Genomic DNA, 18,631 nt, shown 5'->3' with positions numbered 1-18,631 from the left:
AAGAGAGGGAGCGCATCTTCCTAACAGACCCGTGCTATAGCATTGAGGTTCACAAAATTGGCTTCTGGCACATTTACATATGCCAGTCAATAAAATGAGTCAGAAGAGCCCCCAGAAGTAATAGGATCTGAAACTGTTGATACATTTTGATGTCTTAAAAGGACACAATAAATTAAATTTTAATTTAAATTTTAAAATAATTCTCTCTGACCATTGGGTTGTTTTGTCGTGTGTGTGATAGCACGCTGGTGTTTTTTCCTGACTAATGTTGATATATAGCAACTCAACCAAATTACTCTATCTTGACTGATACTAGGTAAACAAACCCCAAAATTAATGTGCCCATGGGGTGGAAGTGAAAGGATCTCTGCTATTCCATATTCTTATGTAAAGAACCTCTATGTGCCCTTGAGCTATGGAACTGCCCACTCTTTGCTCCCCTTCTCCCTGGCTTTGGGAGCTCTTGGGTAGAGCAGTAGTTATAATTAGTTTTAGTGTGGGACTGTTCGTTAGGAGATGGCAGGACTTTTAAGCCCAATGGTGAGCCCAGGGGATATAGTTCTGCTACTAATACTTTGCTTGATGGTTTTTTTTTTTCCCCTAACAAAAATCACATCCAGGCTAAACCCTTTCTCTACTTACCAGTAATTCTTTTTTGCTTACATGAAGCACCATGTGGTGGAAGGCCTATTTCTCTTGTCATCCTGGATGAGAATTCATTCCACTTCCACAAGTATTTGTTGATGACAAGCCCCAGAAGGGCACAAGGAGCTGAGGACACAGAGATGAATAAAACCCCACTCTGCTGCCAGGTTGCTCACAGTCTGGTGAGGGGACCAGCATTCAGGCAGTTAACCAAGGACGTGATGATGGCCTTGTGACCTGGTTCAGTGGCAGGGGCTGCCCTGTTTCTAGCAACATCCATATTTGGGAAAAAGTCAATTAAGAGGATGACTTGAGGACTGAGGACCATTTTCAAAATAAGACTGCTTATTTTGGGGGATTTCTGGTGGCAGAGGCCTATGTATTAGTTCTTTAATGTATTGCCTTTGCCACCATAAGCTGCTATATATTCAAGAATGATTTGGTTATCTATGTTTTTAGAAGCAGGTATAAAAAATTACATTATCATTTGGCATCCTTACTTTAATCACTTGCATCCATGCTTCTATATCGTGAAATTTGTTTTATCTCCTTATCATTTTGCTTCTAAGGGTCATGCTATGCTCTTTGTTTTCTTGCTTTATGTTGATTTATAAATTATATTAGCAGATTTATAAGCATCCAACCATTTTTATACTCTAGAACAAACTCAAGGGCTTGTATTTTTTGCTTTCTGATATTTTATTAATATTTTCTGATATTTATTTCTATTTGTACCTTTATTTATTTAGGCTTTCCTAGAGCAGATTCAGTATCAGAACCTCATGGGATAGATTTAGTGATTTATGTATATACTATTCCCTGGTATAGATTACATAATACAGTCACTGTTATTTTTGGAAACTTCCTGTGATTTCATCCTAGGTTATTTCTTATTTGAGGGGGAGATATATGACACCCCCCTTTCAAGTATCTTCTCTAGATACTCGTTGTGGTTGACTTTACAATTTTTGAAGCCATCCATTTTCCTAGAAAATTGTCCATTTCATCTGGCTTTAAAAATTATTGGTAACAGATGACATACCGAATTTTTAAAATAATGTTTCATAACCTGAATTGGTGGTTACATCCCTCTTTTTGGTTCTATTTTGTACTCTTTCTCTTTTTCTCAACCATCCTCTGTCTAAAGAACTTGCTGGAACTTTTCTCCTTTTACCAGTCCATTCAACCTATTTGTTTGAATGGCTCTCAGAGCCCACATAGCAAGGAACACATTTTTAAATACAGTAAAACTGGTTCCTTGTATTATAGTGCTTTGAAATCCGATGGCATGAAATGGTTTATTTAAAGATCAAGGCTAATAGAGTAATGGTCTTACTTGGAGCTATTTCTGAAGTAACTTTGGGCAAATAATTGTTGAGATTTTCAGTTTCCTTCCATATAAGGTGGAAGGCAACAGGGCCCCCACACAGCTGCAATGATCGACAATGGCATGTGTACAAACAAGGTCATGAAATATGTCACTGCCTGAAACCTAGGTCTCTTCTAAGCTATAGAGAAAAACAATCCTCTTCAAAAAATTTTAAAGCTTTCTACATCACAAACATTATATAGATTTTCCTCTCTGAAAATGTTTGCAGGATTTGTCCTGATGAATTAACTTTAGTTTCAGGGGAAAATATTTCCTCATCACCCTCCCCCCAACATAAAAAGTTCTCATTCTGCTAAATTAGAAATATGCACTAAAGACCCATTCAATAAAGGACACTGAAATGGAAATTAACTCCAGTCTGCTTTCAATTAATTTCAATTCCCCAAAGTGTCAAACTTTCCTTTTTTGTCATAGCGGTAATTGGAAAGTAATAGACAATCCTAAGTTTTTGTGGTCTTTTGCGTGTATGTGTGTGTGTGGCATACATTCTAGGTCAGTCTGGGGGAGGGTCAGGAGATTTTTTTTTAAATATTCTTTAGGCTTCCATTAACTTTATTAGTATTGTTAACTTTATTATTTGAATGAATTTCATAAAAATATGAATCTGGCTATCTGGCTATCACTTCTTAGCTTAATTCCTATTTCTCTAGTGCAATAATTTTAGAACCTCTGTCTTTCAGCAGCAGAAACTGATTTTATTTATTTTTTATTTTTTTAAAGACTTTATTTATTTATTTGACAGACAGAGAACACAAGTAGGCAGAGAGGCAGGCAGAGAGAGAGAGAGAGAAGCAGGCTCTGCACTGAGCAGAGAGCCCGATGCGGGGCTCGATCCCAGGACCCTGGGATCATGACCTGAGCCGAAGGCAGAGGCTTTAACCCACTGAGCCACCCAGGCACCCCGGAAACTGATTTTAAAAACAAATCCTTCCTCCAAATTTGCAGTTTGTTAATCAGGCAAGAACAGAGAGACTCTGGTTGAAGGGGATGGACAGGGGGCCCCCAGAGCCCATGAGCTTGGTGGCTTTTTCCCTGTTCCCAAGGCAGGTTCAAAAAAGCCCGAGGGCTTCAAAGACTACAGACTGAAAACCATTGCTCTATATAATGATCAGGAAAGGTTTAGTAACTAATAGGCTTTTCCTAAAAACTTAACACACGATGTTTTCCAAGGGTCTTCCAGGGCCCACATGGGTGTATTTAGAGGCTAGCCCTGCTATTGTAGAGAAGGAAAGACAGGAGGAAGATTGGGGAGGAGTAGAAGCCACACTAAGCTGGTGTGAGCACAGCATTTGCTAGTTAGAGATTCTAGGGCAATGAAGGGCCGGCTAGAGAATGGGCTCAGAGAGTGAGGGATTCCCACAGAAAATGAAGCAAGGATTGCAAGTAAGATCTCAAAGGAAATGTCAGAAGATAGTAAGGCTTTTTCCAGAAAAAATCATACTACTTTTCCATGTAATCTTGTTATTCTCCCCTTTAAAATGTGCCTTTCGATCGATATATGTTACTCATTTATATGATCACAGTGTTTGGACTAGTAATTCTCTTCTGGAAACCTTGCCTAAGAAAAAGTGTCCTTAAATATGAAAAAAAAATTGCTATATTCCTTTTAATATTTATTTATTATAGTGAAAAACAGAAAACTACCCTAATGTTCAATAATTGTAGGAAGGAAAGAAAATGGACACATTTCCTGAAACAACTATTTTTCAGTAATTAAATATAACAATTACATAATGATTTGGAGAAAGACACGAGTAATAAAAGCACCCATCCTGAAATCAGAGACCTGAGTTCCAACTCTGGCTCCCTCTGCCATTTTTTTATCCTTGATCCTGGGTATATTATTACCTCATTGTCCCAACCCTCAATATTTTCATCTATAAAACAAGACAATGATACATGCTCAACAGGACAAATATGAGGATTTAATGAAATGTGACAATATAAATAAATATGAAGTTATAGTGCTTGGCACATAGTAGCTGTTTAATAAATGTTATTTCTCTCTCCACCATTCTTTTTCTTTTTCTTTTTTTAAGATTTTATTTATTTATTTGACAGAGAGAGTGATAGAGCACAAGCAGGGGGAGCAGCAGAGGGAGAAGCAGGCTCCCCGCTGAGCTGGGAGCCTGATGCATGGCTCAATCCCAGGACCTTGAGATCATAACCTGAACTGAAGGCAGATTCTTAACCACTTAACTGATTGAGCCACTCAGGCACCCTCCACCATTTTTTATATAGCACACAGAAAGATGCTTAAGCTCTATCAACAGATCTGTTGACAAATTTAAGGAAATACATAGCTTCCTAGGAAAACATAAATTAAAGAATTAAGTAGAAAAAATTGAGTAGATCAATTATCTTTGAAAAAATTGAAGAGAGTTTAAAGATCTGTCTACCTTTTAAAGAAAGGTCCAGATGATTTCATAGCTATGCTCTAGTATCTTTTAAACAACAGGTAATTCCAATTTAAATGAAATTTTTCTAAATTATAAGAAAAGATTGAAAACTCTCTAATTCATTTTAAGAAGCTAGCATAACCTTAATGCCAAAAAAACAATAAACATTCCACAGATCAAAGTCACTCGTGAATATAGCTGTGAAATGTCTAAATATTAACAAATAGAATCCAGCAGTGTATCAAAAGAGATATATCCTAGGATTGTAAGTATGATTCAACATCAGGAAAGCAGCAAATAATAAATTAAAGGGATAAAAAGAATTCTATCAATGGCTATTGAGAGGACTAATAAAATACAATATCCATTCCTAATAAGAAATTTTAGTAAAATAGAACTAAAAAGAAATTACTTAAATATGATAGAGATTATTTACCAAAGATAGCACTCTAAAATGCTATCATTTTAAATGATAATTTAAATGATCATTCTAAATGACTTTAAAGCCATTTACATGGAAATGGATAATGATGTCCACCATCACCATTATTAGTAAACATTATTCTGGAAGCTCTAAGAAATACAATAAGATAGGACCATGAAATAACCAGTATAAATATTTGAAAATAAGGATAAAAATCACCCAAAGGGGGCACCTGGCTGGCTCAGTCTGTAGAGTGTGTGACTCTTGATCTTGGGGTCATGGGTTTAAACGCTAAGTTGGGTGTAGAGATTACTAAAAAAAAAAAAAAAAAACTTTAAAAAATTACCTAGAGGGACACCTGGGTGGCTCCGTTGGTTGGACGACTGCCTTCAGCTCAGGTCATGATCCCAGAGTCCCGGGATCGAGTCCCGCATCGGGCTCCCAGCTCCATGGGGAGTCTGCTTCTCTCTCTGACCTTCTCCTCGCTCATGCTCTCTCTCACTGTCTCTCTCTCAAATAAATAAATAAAATATTTTAAAAAAATTACCTAGAAAGCTCAAGAAATACTCATTTATTTATTTATTTTATTTTTTAAGTGGGCTCCACACTGGGCTTGAACTCACAACCCTGAGGTTAAGACCTCAGCTGGGATCAAGAGTTGGACAATTAATTGACTGAGCCACAGGCACCCCAAGAAATACTCATTTAGGAATCTTCCATAATCCGTAAAGGAATTTATTAAGGTGGTTAAATGTAAAACAAATATGAAAAAAAAAATAGAGAATACAAAAGCCCGCTCGAAGCGGGAATGGGAAAATGCCATTCACAATAGCAATAAAAATTATAAAATACTGAACAAATTTCACAGGAGCAGAATCTTTTTTTTTTTTTTAAGATTTTATTTATTTATTTGACAAAGAGAGATCACAAGTAGGCAGAGAGGCAGGCAGAGAGAGAGGAGGAAGCAGGCTCCTCACTGAGCAGAGAGCCCAATGCGGAGCTCGATCCCAGGACCCTGGGATCATGACCTGAGCCAAAGGCAGAGGCTTTAACCCACTGAGCCACCCAGGCGCCCCCAGGAGCAGGATCTTTAAGAAGAAAATAATAAAATCAGATCAAAAGACCTAAAGCAAGATCCGGTCAAATGGAAAGAATATACATGCTCTTGGGTGACAAGAGCATGATCTTTTTTTTTGTTAAAAAAAAGATCAGTTGTCCCAAATTAATATATAAATGTAATACAATTGCAATGAGAAGCCCATTTTTTTTTGTAATAGGTAAAATGATCTTGGAATCCTTTTATTCATATGGGAAAATAAATGTCAGGTAAAGCAAATTTAAAAAAAAAAATAGTGACTTGCCTTACCAAATATCTTTAAAACATGGACGGACATCTATAATTTGTGGTTTGGGAATTGAAACACAGAGGTTGGAATGGAACAGAGAGCCCATAAAAGATTTCTGTGTATATGGGAAGTTAACATGTGACAGAAATAATGTTCAAATTCTGTGAAGGAAAAGGATGGCTTGGTAACGACTGATGCAGGCACAAGCAGCCATCCATCTGGAAGGTAAACAAATCGGTCTCTCCCTCGCATCACATACAATTACAAGTTCCAGATGAATTAAACACTTAAAAATAATGAAAGCCTTGGAAGAAAATTTAGGGAAACATGTATATAAAATCTTGGGGCCACAGAGAGCTTTTAAAGTGGTGCAAGAAATCTAGACTAAGGAAAAAACATCTATTTGACTTCATAAATTTAAAAACGTTTCAATAGCAAAAGTGACCACCAAGTCGGAAGTCAAAAAAGATAGATGGGAAAAATATTAAAAATTCACACAACAAATAAAAATCTAATTTCTATTATGTGAAAACTCTTGCTAGATGATAAGGGAAAGATAGATGATCCAATGGAAAAACATGCAAAGCAGAGGAATAGGTCATCTCAAAATAGCAAATCTAAATGTACGGTAAGGATATGTAGAAATGCGCAGTAGCGCTAGCAATGAACCAAAGTAACTATGAAATATCACTTGTCACTCACCTGACAAGAACTAAAAAGTGTTAACAGGCACTATAGGCTGGGATACAGGAGAGGAGGTGGTCAGGCCATATTCTTGGGGGAAATGAGAGTAATTACAGCCTTTTTGTAAAACAGCCTAGTCGTATCTGTTAAAACCCCACATCATTAAAAGCACCAATGTGTAAGCCTCCATGTACTAAGCTGTTTGTTATAGCACTGTCTGCAGTGGCAAAATGATGGAAATCGAGGGAATGTACATCAGTACAGAAATCATTAACATAGGTCATTCATGCCTCAGATACTATGGAGCCGCTAAAAATAATTTATTTCATCTATACCAATTATCTTGGAAAGATTGTCACAATGTACTATTAAATGAAAGGAACAAGATGCAGGGAGGTCTCGTTTGAACCTACGATGACATGTATGTTCTGTGTATATGTGTGTATATGATTATGAGAAGGGGAGAGAGGAACAGAAGAACACTCGCAGATGGTCTACACTCATCAGTGTGACTGGGGAGAAGTCTGCAGCTCTCTGCTCAGTGGCCACCGTAAAAACAACATGAGTAAAAAGGATCCAATTTTTAAAAAAGAAAGTAAAACACTTGTGCTATAATGTAGGGGAAGTGGTGATGCAAGTAGGTCCGTTAACAATCATGTAAAACATTCAACAGGAAAAAGATTGGCAGGCAATACAGCTAAATGATCATCACGGTTCCTTAAGCAGAGGCATTATAGTTGGTTTTTTTCCCTCTACATTCTAAATTTTCTCTAATGTAGTTTTGTTGCTTTTGTAAATAAGTAAATAAAATAAAAATTCTAATTTACTTTATATTAACCACACACTTTTTATTATACCTTGAAATCAGTCACTATAGGTACATATGTGAGCTTGATGACATCCTAACTCTGAAAATGTGTACATTTACATGTTATCTATGACATATAAGAGGTATTTTCTATTTGTTTTCAATTAGGCATAGATGAGATGACTAAATCCCTGGGAACTATTTATCCATAAAAATATGGCTTTACATATTTCGAGATTTCCCCCCTGCTAAACAGTAACAGGTATCACTTCTAACAGTAATGTTCTTTTAAAAAAGATTTTATTTATTTATCTATAGAATGAGAGAGCACAAGCAGGGGGAACAGCAGAGGGAGAGGGAGAGGCAGGCTCCCTGCTGAGCAGGGACCCCAGTGCAAGGCTCAATCCCAGGACCCTAGGATCATGACCTGAGCTGAAGGCAGACACTTAACCAACTGAGCCACCCAGGAGCCCCCTCTAACAGTATTTTCAAAGCTGTGTGGCCTTGGGCAAGTCATTTCTCTTCCCCTCCCTAGGCCTCAGTTGCTTCACCTATAAATGAAGAAGCTGGATGAAGCAATTTTCTCATGGCCTTTGGCTCTAACATTCCATTATTTAGTTTATATACATCATAGAATGCATTAGATGTCAAACAATTGAACAATTGCTATGGAGAAGAAAGTTTTCATCTTGTAAGACATCAGTTGTAAAAGACTAGAGAAGATGCCCTACCTTGATGTAACTTTATGCTCATATGAAAAATGTGCAAGACTCCAAAGACTGTATAGCCTTGACTCTCTTGCTACCCCTCATTTATAATTATATAGCTATTGATCAATACTTTTTCATTCGTGTTTACCTTTTTGCCCCTGCCAGCCTATTATTTTGCTTCACATACCTCAATATATGAATGAAAATGGTTTTTGCTTTTTTTTTTTTAAGATTTATTAGGGATTTATTAGATTTATTAGGGATGCCTGGGAGGCTCAGTCATTTGGGCCTTGGGTCATGGTCCCAGGGTCCTGGGATCAAGTCCCACATCAGGCTCCCTGCTCAGTAGCCTGCTCAGCCTGCTCCTCCCTCTGCCTGCTTATTTCCCCTGTTTGTGCGCTGTCTTTACCTCTCTGACAAATAAATGGGTGAAGTCTTTTAAAAAAAATTTATTTATTTGAGAGAGAGGGAAAGTGAGAGCATGTGCTGGAGGGCAAGCATTGGGAAAAGGGGGAGAGAATCTCAAGCAGACTCCATGCTGAGCACGGAGCTGACCTGGGACTGGATCTCATGACCCCGAGATCATCCACCTGAGTTGAAACCAGGAGGTTGACGCTCAACCGACGGTGCGACCCAGGGACCCCTGATTGAAAAGTTTTAATTCTACTTCCTTGAGGTGTAACTTGTAGAGGATAAAATGTCCCCAATGAAAATATACATTTTATGAGTTTTGACAAATGTATGCACCCGTATAACTGCCACCACAGTTAAGCAACAGAACATTTCTATCACCCTGAAAACTTCCCTGTGCCTCTTCCCAATTAAGCCCCACCCCTTATCCTAGGTAATTATTGATAGGCATTTTGTTGCTATAGATGAGATATGTCCTTTCTAGGGCAACCAACACGTTTTTGACTTTGGTTTTCTCAATCTTGGATAGTGTTAATGTATTTCGATAGTTTCAATCAGGTTTCTCAGGTGCACGCAACAGAAAAGAGCTCTGGCTGATTTCAGCAGCATAGGAGTTTGCTGAAAGGATATGGGCAGCTCACAGGGTTGCTGGGAGCCTGGAGAACAAGACTGGGATTATGCAGCCAGCAACAATGCCCCAAATCATAGAGTACAGCTCTTCTGGTGAGGAAAACACCCAAGCAGCAGTTGACTCTGTACCAGGTCATGGTCACTGCCACCACCCGTGGGGCCACTGCTATTTTAGAAACTCCGTTTCTTAGAAAGTACATCCAGGATGCAAAGTACATCCAGTATATCTGACCTAAGAAATCCTTCTGCAACTGCCAGTGTCAACTGGTGTGAGTAAATCTGAGTGGCATACGCTAGAGCATGCAGCCTTCATGCCAAAGTGGCAGGGAGCTTAGGAGAACCTGCCACTTTCAGCCTCTAGAGTAAGAGACTTAATCAAGCTTTGTAAGATGGGAAGACTCCCCTGTTGTTGGAAAGGGTTAAAATCCTAGATGGCCAAAAAGAAGGCCAATGTCTATAACACGGATAGTTAGGTTTGTTTTTTCGACTGCATGCTGAACGTGCGGCTCCATGTGCGACGGTCAGTACAACCAGGCCGCATCTGATAACAGCCCCTGTGTATAAAGTGGTCTACCAGATGCCAAAAGTGGGACCGAGGTCATCAAGGCACTCACTGTGCAACGAAATAGAAACAGATGTATTGGCCTTCATACTTGCTTAAGTTTCTTCTTCTTCTTTTTTAAGATTTTATTTATTTATTTGACAGAGATCACAAGTAGGCAGAGAGGCAGGCAGAGAGAGAGGGGGAAGCAGGCTCCCCGTTGAGCAGAGAGCCCAATGTGGGGCTCGATCCCAGGACCCTAAGACCATGACCTGAGCGGAAGGCAGAGGCTTTAACCCACTGAGCCACCCAGGCACCCCAAGTTTTTTCTTCTTAAGACGATCTCCCTCAATGATAACCTGTTAATAAAATTAATGGGTCTAAAGTAATTGATTTGATAAAAAAATGTAGTGTATTAAAAACTGCCACAATTTTAAGTAATGAATTTCATGTTTATTTTTAAAATACCTTTAACTTTTAAGCCAAATATTAACTTGATATTTTTACTCTTCTGAAATGACATAAACCTCAAGTTGCCTCTAATAGCTCTGTTCATTTCAATTATTATGTTAATACATAAAATAAATCCAGTTACTTCGCCAGTCCTCCTTGCTATCCCGTATTCTTGATTTCAATTGCCAGGTCCAGAGAAGAAGGGGTGGCCTGATCCAGGGACAATGAAGATGTAATGTTGAAGAATCAGCTGGAGGAAAGAAGCAACAGGCACCATGGAAAAGACCAAAACAAAGCAAGGTTAGATTTTTCCTATGTCTTGCTTTAGATCTCAGGATTTAAGAAATGGAGGTTTCAGTCTTCTCTTGTATCAAAACATGATAATATGTTACCTTGACTACCTTGACTACTCTCATCTCCTTCTTATCATATAATGACCATAAAGAGCACAGACTCGGTGCTGGAGAAACAGGACATGTGGAAATGCTATCTATATAATTTGGTCTGAATAATTATCTTATTTTTCTTAGCAATAACTTGAGGACTTGCTTCACAACAACCTGCTGAATAAGGCCAAGATACAGATTCAAATAATAAACATCCAACACCTTCTAGAAACATAAGTGCTCTCTCTTTTCATCTTTACCACACAGAATCAACCATATAGAAATAGTTCTGTTATTATCTCCAATTTACAGATAAAGAAACATTCATAGAGGAGTCAGGCTACAATCACAAAATGTCAAAGTTTGATCTGGAAGCCTGTTTTTTGGTCTCATGTTCTGGTTCTTGCCCTGACACCAGGCTGCTGGGACACAGTATAAAATGGGCTAAGTAATCTTTACCCAAGCTCGTGTGAGGAGTTTTGGTGATCTCAAACCACCTGGATTTTATAGGAACAGCCTTCTGTTTACATAAGTTCTGGGCTCAGGTTACGTATTATTTATGAACTTAATACACTGAAGCTGGTTCCTCTAAGGGAGGGTTTTCTACACCAGTACGTCTTAAGGGAACAATACACACACACATTCATACATCCAAATATTTGCAACCGGTGCCTTCATCTATAAACTGCTTGATTCATGCAATGTGACACAATGGAAATATAACTAAGCGGATGAGGAATGAGCTGCGTGATTTACATGACTGTCTCGTCTTCGTGGCCAGCCAATGTGGTTCTGAATGTTTAAGCCAACGCTTTTTCTCCCTAGTTTATAAGTGGTTTTTATAACCTACTACCTCCTTTGTATTTGCCCTGTGTTTCAGTCTCTGATGTTGCCAATATTCTTTTTCTTTCTGCCTGCGTCCTTCCCAGAATCTTTCCGTTGACAGTTCCCTTTACCAGCCCTTTTGCACAGGAAGACAGTAAGATTACCTTAGAGGATCTGGGCAGTGACAGGAGGGGAAACCTTAAAAATTTGGCAAGGACATTTTATGCAGGTGTCCTGAGAACAACAGAGTGATAACTAGACAGGAGTCTGGTGTAGCCTGAGGACAGAACGACCTCCTCAAGTAAACTCCTGTTAGCCTCAAGAACATGAGGGAAACCCTTCAAGGGCATTCCCTTCTGGTTGATTAATGATCACTAATCATTTAGTTTGGTTGAGAAACTTCCCACTGTGGTAGAACATGTTTTGTTTTGTTACCACAAGGGTTTTATCAGGTAGATATGGTTAGGTCATTAGGATGTGAATATAGAAACCACCTACACCCGTCTTACGTTTTGTTCTTATATCACTGGTTTCTTGTCATGCAGCCACAGATTTAAGATCCTATAAGTCGCCTTATTCCTTGCATGTGTGTGAGTAAGATAGGGACAGAATGAGTCATGTTCATTGAACAAAGCTCTTTCTTCCTACAGGAGAGAATGAACATATGCCGATGAATAACCCTTCCACACAGATTTACCAGGTAAAAACAATTAGATTGTTTTGAACACTCCTTTGTATGATAGTGATGACTGTTGCTGACGTATAGAGTTTTCTAGCACTCGCAAGTGCTTGCATGTCCGTCATTGTGTTTGTTCGCTTACCAGGACCATGAAGTAGGCAGGGCAGAGAGCGAAGCTCACGTTGCGCCTTTGAGAAAACTGTTGAGTGAAGGACAGCTTCTCTAGGTTCTAAATTATGGCATGGCCACTCCCATGTCCATTCCGCGTTCCATGCCCATTGCCAACATCACTCTGGCCATGACACTGTGCGATGCCAACTCCATGAGAGAGGAGGAGAGAGCAAGCTCTGTTTTTCTTTGTTTCCTATTTTAGCAGGGAAAATTGAAAATTGAAAGGGGGTTAACACTGCAGATGTTCACACAGGGTGATCAAAAAAGTGTTAAGCTCCCTCTGAACAATGGGAATAATTTTATTTCTAAGGAAGTTAAAAATTCTGCAGAACATTTTATAGTATGTTTGCAACAACAGTCACTTAGAGCTGCTTTGACTTTCTACAGAGTATTTATTTGGTGTCTATCTTCTAAATGTAAATTGAAAGTAAAATCCTGTCCTTAAAAATCATGGATGTTTATTCTGATATAATCTGTAATGTAAAAGAAGCTTTGGGCTAGGAAAATCCATGCTCCCCTCTCAAGTTAAGGCACTATAATCTGGAATGCAGGAGATGGAAGAAAGAATTAGCAGAGCTTGATGGGGGCTGGGAGAAAGGATGATTTCAAAGTTGGCTGTAAAGTTTTAAGGTTTGGTAGGGGAGTGGTCTTCTGGAAAGAGCAATAGGAATCCAGAAGAGTGGAGAGTTTTAAGGGAAATGTTATTTAGATTTGTTGAGTTTAAGTGATAGTAAAATGAAAATAATGACTAGGTCCCAGAAATCTCATGCAAGAGGTCACTGCTGTGAGCCAATCAGAGCAAGCCAACACAGGATTATGAAAACATTTTTGTAATCACGCTGCTCCTAGACCAAGACCAGCAGTGGGAAGGAGTAGAGGAAACAGCCTCATTTCAATTTATTACATATTTCTTGAGCAGTTACTATGTGTAAAATCAACTGCTTGGTCTAGTGAGAAATAAAACAGACATTTGCAATCGATTTTTAAGTGTCCACCTTCTGGAAAACATATACAATAAATGGCTGAAACAGGTAGGCTGATGGAAGGATTACAGCAGAGATATTGATGTGGTGGAGAGATGAATGAATATTGGCTGAAGGCATTTAAGGACAGATTGGTCGTTTGGTAAGTGGATATGGGAAAAGGTGTTTCAAGCAGAGGGACCAGCTTGAACAAATGCCTGGAAGCAGGAGTGAGTCTTCACTCAGTGCTGATTTGATGCCTCACTTGTCCACGACTTCCAACTGCCTTCCCTGCCCACCTCTCCTCTGCTCACATCACATCTGACCTGTGTATGGCATCGGAGTGACTGTGAGTATGTCTTTAAACTTAGGTATGATTTAAAGTCTATTATAGATTTTATGTAGGTCACTCCCTGAATGCTGGCTAAATATAGCGGCAGTGGGGGGTGGCCTCATTCTCTCATTGTATCACAAATCCAAGTACATCTGTTCGCAGTGGAACCAATGAAGCAGTGGAAGCGAAGCTGGTCTATATGACCTCTGTGTTGCTGTGATCATAAGCCCATCCTTGTTTTAAAAGAATGCTTCCTAAAACCCAGACTGGTTACTCCAAGCAACATTTAACCAGAAGAAGATGAAGGAGAAGTAAAGAAAGAAGAAGAGGAAGAGGAAGGAGGGAGGCAGGGAGAGGTTAACTCTAATAGAATACAGTCTATACCAAGAAGGGAGAGCAAACTATGAAATTTGAAGTAAAATATGACATTTTAGCCGTTTTCTATTTTATTTTCCTGATAGACCCCATCCCTTCCTGAAATTATAGTAAATAGTATTTTGTTTTTTATTTATTTATTTTTTAATTGTCTGTTTCCTTCTCTAGAATGTAAGCTCCAAGGGCAGGGACTTAGTCCATTTTGCTGTCTGTTGTATCCTCAGCATAAAGTACAGTGCCTGGATTATAACATATATTTAATAAATATTAGTTGAATGAATGAATGAATGAATATCTACAAGATGTGTATATTGTTTTGAGCCAAGAGATCTGATGCACTCATTTAATCTGGTGTCAAATCATGTTTGGAAATGGTCTGGTTCTCCTTTGGGACAAAAAAGAAGAGATCCTTACTTCCTACCCTAATCAAATAAATTTAAAAAATGGATTAAAGGGCTAGAAATTTTAAAAAATCAAATTATAGAAGTTTAGAATGAGTGAATATTTATCTTGTCTCTGGATGTGAAAAAAGCACTGGAAGAAATCACAAAGGAAAGGGCTTGAGATTTCCCCCTACATTACAATTTAAAAATTTCCCAACATAAATGTATTTTCAACCAATTCAAAGGTAAATAACAAAACAGGAAAATTTTTTTACAGAAAAATACCACAAGGGTTTAATGATATATAAATAGTCAATACAAGTCAGTAAAAAAAGAAACTTCTGATACCTCAATAGAGTATGGGCAAAGGACACAGACAACTTACCAAAGTAGAATTATAGATAGCTAATAAGTAGGAGAGAAGATGGAGGCTTTTGAAGCTTATGACAATCTGATTAGTGAATAATAAAATAATTAATAGTATTTAGTTTTGATGAGTGTGTGTAAATTGGTGGAAACGTCAATAGAACTTTTTAGTTAAAATACAGTAAAGGTGTTAAAATGTTCGTAACCCTAATTAGCTCCCTGCTCTTTAGAAGGATTTGACCTCCTTGGTAAATAAGGTACCTTGACCCAAATCAGATCACGGGAGCCAACAGGAGAACAAGCACTACCAGCTCCCAGTTCATTCCAGAATTATTACCAGAACCAGTGAATCTGTGTGGATTCACTGATTGTTCTTTAGCTCATATTCCGTTTTATTTTTTTTTTTTATTAAAAGTCTATTCTGTTTTTCTCTCATCCTTCGTTCACTGTACATAGGCCTCTCAGATTTCACCCACTCTCTTCTCCAGAGTCAGATTGTGTTGCTGCAGACTGATTATTTCCTTTTGCACACGGATTTTTAACTTGAGAAGTGGGGGTGGGGTCCCACAATCAAGGCCACAGATGTGGTAACTGCACCATTTGGTCCTAGCCCAACTCCTGCCTAATGATGTGAATTCCAATATGTTTCTGGCTCACCTGCAGGAATGTAAACATTGCAGCCTCCTCCATTTATGTTACTTATGTTTTGTATATTTTGTCTAAGACATGTTTTTCTAAATACACTAATTTAGGCCTTTGAGTCAAATACTACCCAATGTCCTTAAACTCACAGTAATTTCATATTTAGGAATGTATCCTAAGGAAATAATCTGAAATGCATACCAAGCTTTAAATAAAAAGCATTATAGGTCAGCATTATTTATAATGTTGAAAAATTACAAACAGCAGAAATTTCCAAGAAAACTGAATGGGTGGATAAACTCTGGCACATCCATAGGATGGAATATCGAGTAACCATTAAAAATAGACACATAGAGGGGCACCTGGGTGGCTCAGTGGGTTAAAGCCTCTGCCTTCGGCTCAGGTCATGATCCCAGGGTCCTGGGATCGAGCCCCACATCAGGCTCTCTGCTCAGTAGGGAGCATGCTTCCCTCTCTCTCTCTCTGTCTGCCTCTCTGCCTCTCTGCCTACTTGTGATCTCTGTCTGTCAAATAAATAAATAAAATCTTAAAAAAAAATAGACACATAGAAAAAAATTCAAAGGCTACAGGAAAGGGTTTATAACAGTGTTTGGCAAATATATCTGTACTATGAGTTCAACCATATAAATGTATGCACTTATATTCACAGAACAAAACAGAAGAAAATGTGCCCAAACATTTGTGGTTGTATAAAAGTAGGGAGATTTGAAGTGATTTTTTTTCTTTTTTCCTTTTCTCTGTAATGAAAATAATTTAAGAAAATGAGTTATGTGCCAAAAGGACCCCTAACTGAAAAACTATGGGAACCAGTCCTACAGTAATAGGTTTCATCATTAAAATTGTCTTTGAAAGTTTTCTAGGATTTGTTAAGTCCCTTTTGAGCCTCAGTCTCTTTTTGCCATTAAGGAATATCTCCCAACACCAGAGAAATTAATTCTACTAGACCTGTGGTAATTCCCAGATTGATAAGATAAATTTCCAGCATGTCCTGCTTCACATCTTCTTCAGTCGTGCACTATAAGAATGACGTTAAGGGTCAACTTCTGCAGGGAGTATAGAAGAGTAGATTTGGGAAATTTACTCGACCACTTGAACGACTTGCTGCCCACTTTTTGTTTTAAATTATCATATATCTGGGGATTAATAAAGAGGCCAAACATGAAGAGGATGAAAACTAGCAGAAAGACCATATTTCCTCCATACAAACCCTGGTTTGGGGGGAAACCAAAGCAATTATGTTGGCGTCCTTGCCATCGTGTGCTGCTTCGTAGAGCCTGTCATCAGGTGTTGTAGGAATTTGGCCTGCCTTGTGGAGCTTCCTCAAATCTTGACATTTATGACTTAGCAGGGATCTCAAGGCCCAGGCCCAGTCCCCTGAGTTGGACTCAGACTAGACTTTGACCTTGAAAATGGAACAGAATGAAGGGCAAGTCTGTGTGAAAAACAAGTTGGAACAACTTGCATCATTTATGAAAATTTAGTTTGAGGGAACTTTGGTGAAAAGTGATGGGAAGACATTGCTCAAAATTCACCTTGAGAAGAGTTAAGAGGCCAAGAAAATAAAGAACATTCAGAAACAGAAATTAAGAACAGGAAATAGGAAGAATTCGGACTCCTCTCCCCTATTTCTTTGAGCCTAAGATGCCCTCTGTGGTACCCTAGGCTTCGAAGTACAAGTCTTCCCTGAACCTGCCTCCGGTGGGAGCCCGCCTCCAGCGGCAGGACGGAGGGATCATAACCTCTCTAGAGCAGCTTCACGAAAAAATCAACGAGATGAGGAACGTGTTCAACTCGCTGGAGAACAAGGTAGACACCCATTTCTAATCCTTGGGGTGGGCTGTGGGCTGTCAAATGAGAGAGTTGAAGAGAGAGAGCAGAGAAAAGATGTTAAGTCCATGTCCTCAGAGTGTTTTTTATTCACAAGGAGCGGCCAGTTGGTACTGGAAAACTAGTCTGTAGCAGCTCAAGAGGCTGAGCCCCGTGCCGTCTTCAAGGCGACACGTTTCTGGTGTGCTTATGCTCACATGTGGCATCCTTTCCTTGGCTGATCCGTGGATGGAAAGCTGTTTATCAGTCAATCGTGTTATTTTGGTGGTAGGTACCCAAGGGGCTCAAAGTAATAAATGGGAAAGAAATGGGTTCCTAACCTAAAATGGTTTCAAAATGCCCAAAGTCCCTATATAACCTGGCTCTTAGGGAAACTCTCTTTTCTTGAGAGCTGGGGTTCTACAGGTGAGGAAAAGTCCTTTCCCCTAGGATCCTCCTGCTGTCTTTTGGTTCCTGGGGAAAACTCCGTACATCCACTTAAGGGAGCAGTGATAATGAAACCTATTTCTGTCGGATAGTGGTTCCCTTTTTTGTTTTTCCAAACAGAAAACCAGAGCACCTGAATGAATGGCAGGTTTCCTTCCTTCAATTTTAATACTTGCACAGATTTTGCTTTGATATTATATTGCCGTCGATTTTATTTTGTTCACTGAAGATGAATTTACATAATGAGAACTATCAGATCAAAGGTAGTGGACTTGGTGATTTAATCCATTATGATGACTAGATTAGGACATGTACAAAGATCCATCGCAAAGATTAATTAAAATTAAAAATGATTGTGGCGAAGTATAGATGGCTCGTGTTGTTTCTCAGACTTCCAGCCCTGAATGCTTGGCAGGTCCTGCTTTTGTCCTCAGAATGATCTCTTTGGCTCCTCTTATTTCTCACTATTCCCGCCCCTTGAAAGAAACCTTTGTGAGGCACAGTGAACCACAAAACCCTATATTTTAAAAATGTGGTGTAGGAGACCAAATCATTTCATAGTGGGAGGTGTCGTTGTGAGCTGGAATCATTTTGGATGACCAGATTCTGAAAATGTTTAGAAGTACACATTGGAAGGAATTTTGTTAATGTTGTCAAAAGTTTTGTTTCAAAGAGAGAACTGAAGCTACGAGTTCCTCTCCTTAGCAGAGTGTAAGATCATGAATTTCAAGAAAGTAATGTTATTATCTTATTGTTATTATTATCTTAACTTTCTGTGTGTTGAAAATGCTTC

The 18,631-nt window shown here is 38.7% G+C and overlaps 1 protein-coding gene across 12 annotated transcripts in view; it reads left to right on the top strand.

Moving 5' to 3' along the window:
• The window catches only part of ARHGEF33 (Rho guanine nucleotide exchange factor 33), a 121,325-nt gene that overhangs the window by 16,822 nt on the left and 85,872 nt on the right, over positions 1-18,631 (top strand). For 10 of the 12 annotated variants that reach the window (XM_032352901.1, XM_032352898.1, XM_032352899.1 and 7 more), the window contains exons 3-5: positions 10,631-10,741; positions 12,303-12,352; positions 17,248-17,391. In XM_032352901.1, the coding sequence (XP_032208792.1) occupies positions 10,717-10,741; positions 12,303-12,352; positions 17,248-17,391 (219 nt within the window). In that variant the 5' untranslated portion in view covers positions 10,631-10,716. The remainder of the gene's footprint in view (positions 1-10,630; positions 10,742-12,302; positions 12,353-17,247; positions 17,392-18,631) is intronic. The other 2 variants (XM_032352909.1, XM_032352910.1) reach the window with 1 other exon arrangement.

Source organism: Mustela erminea, chromosome 7 (assembly GCF_009829155.1).
Source record: "Mustela erminea isolate mMusErm1 chromosome 7, mMusErm1.Pri, whole genome shotgun sequence".
NCBI classification, from domain to species: Eukaryota; Metazoa; Chordata; class Mammalia; order Carnivora; family Mustelidae; genus Mustela; species Mustela erminea.
This window is presented reverse-complemented; position numbering and strand designations above follow the sequence as displayed.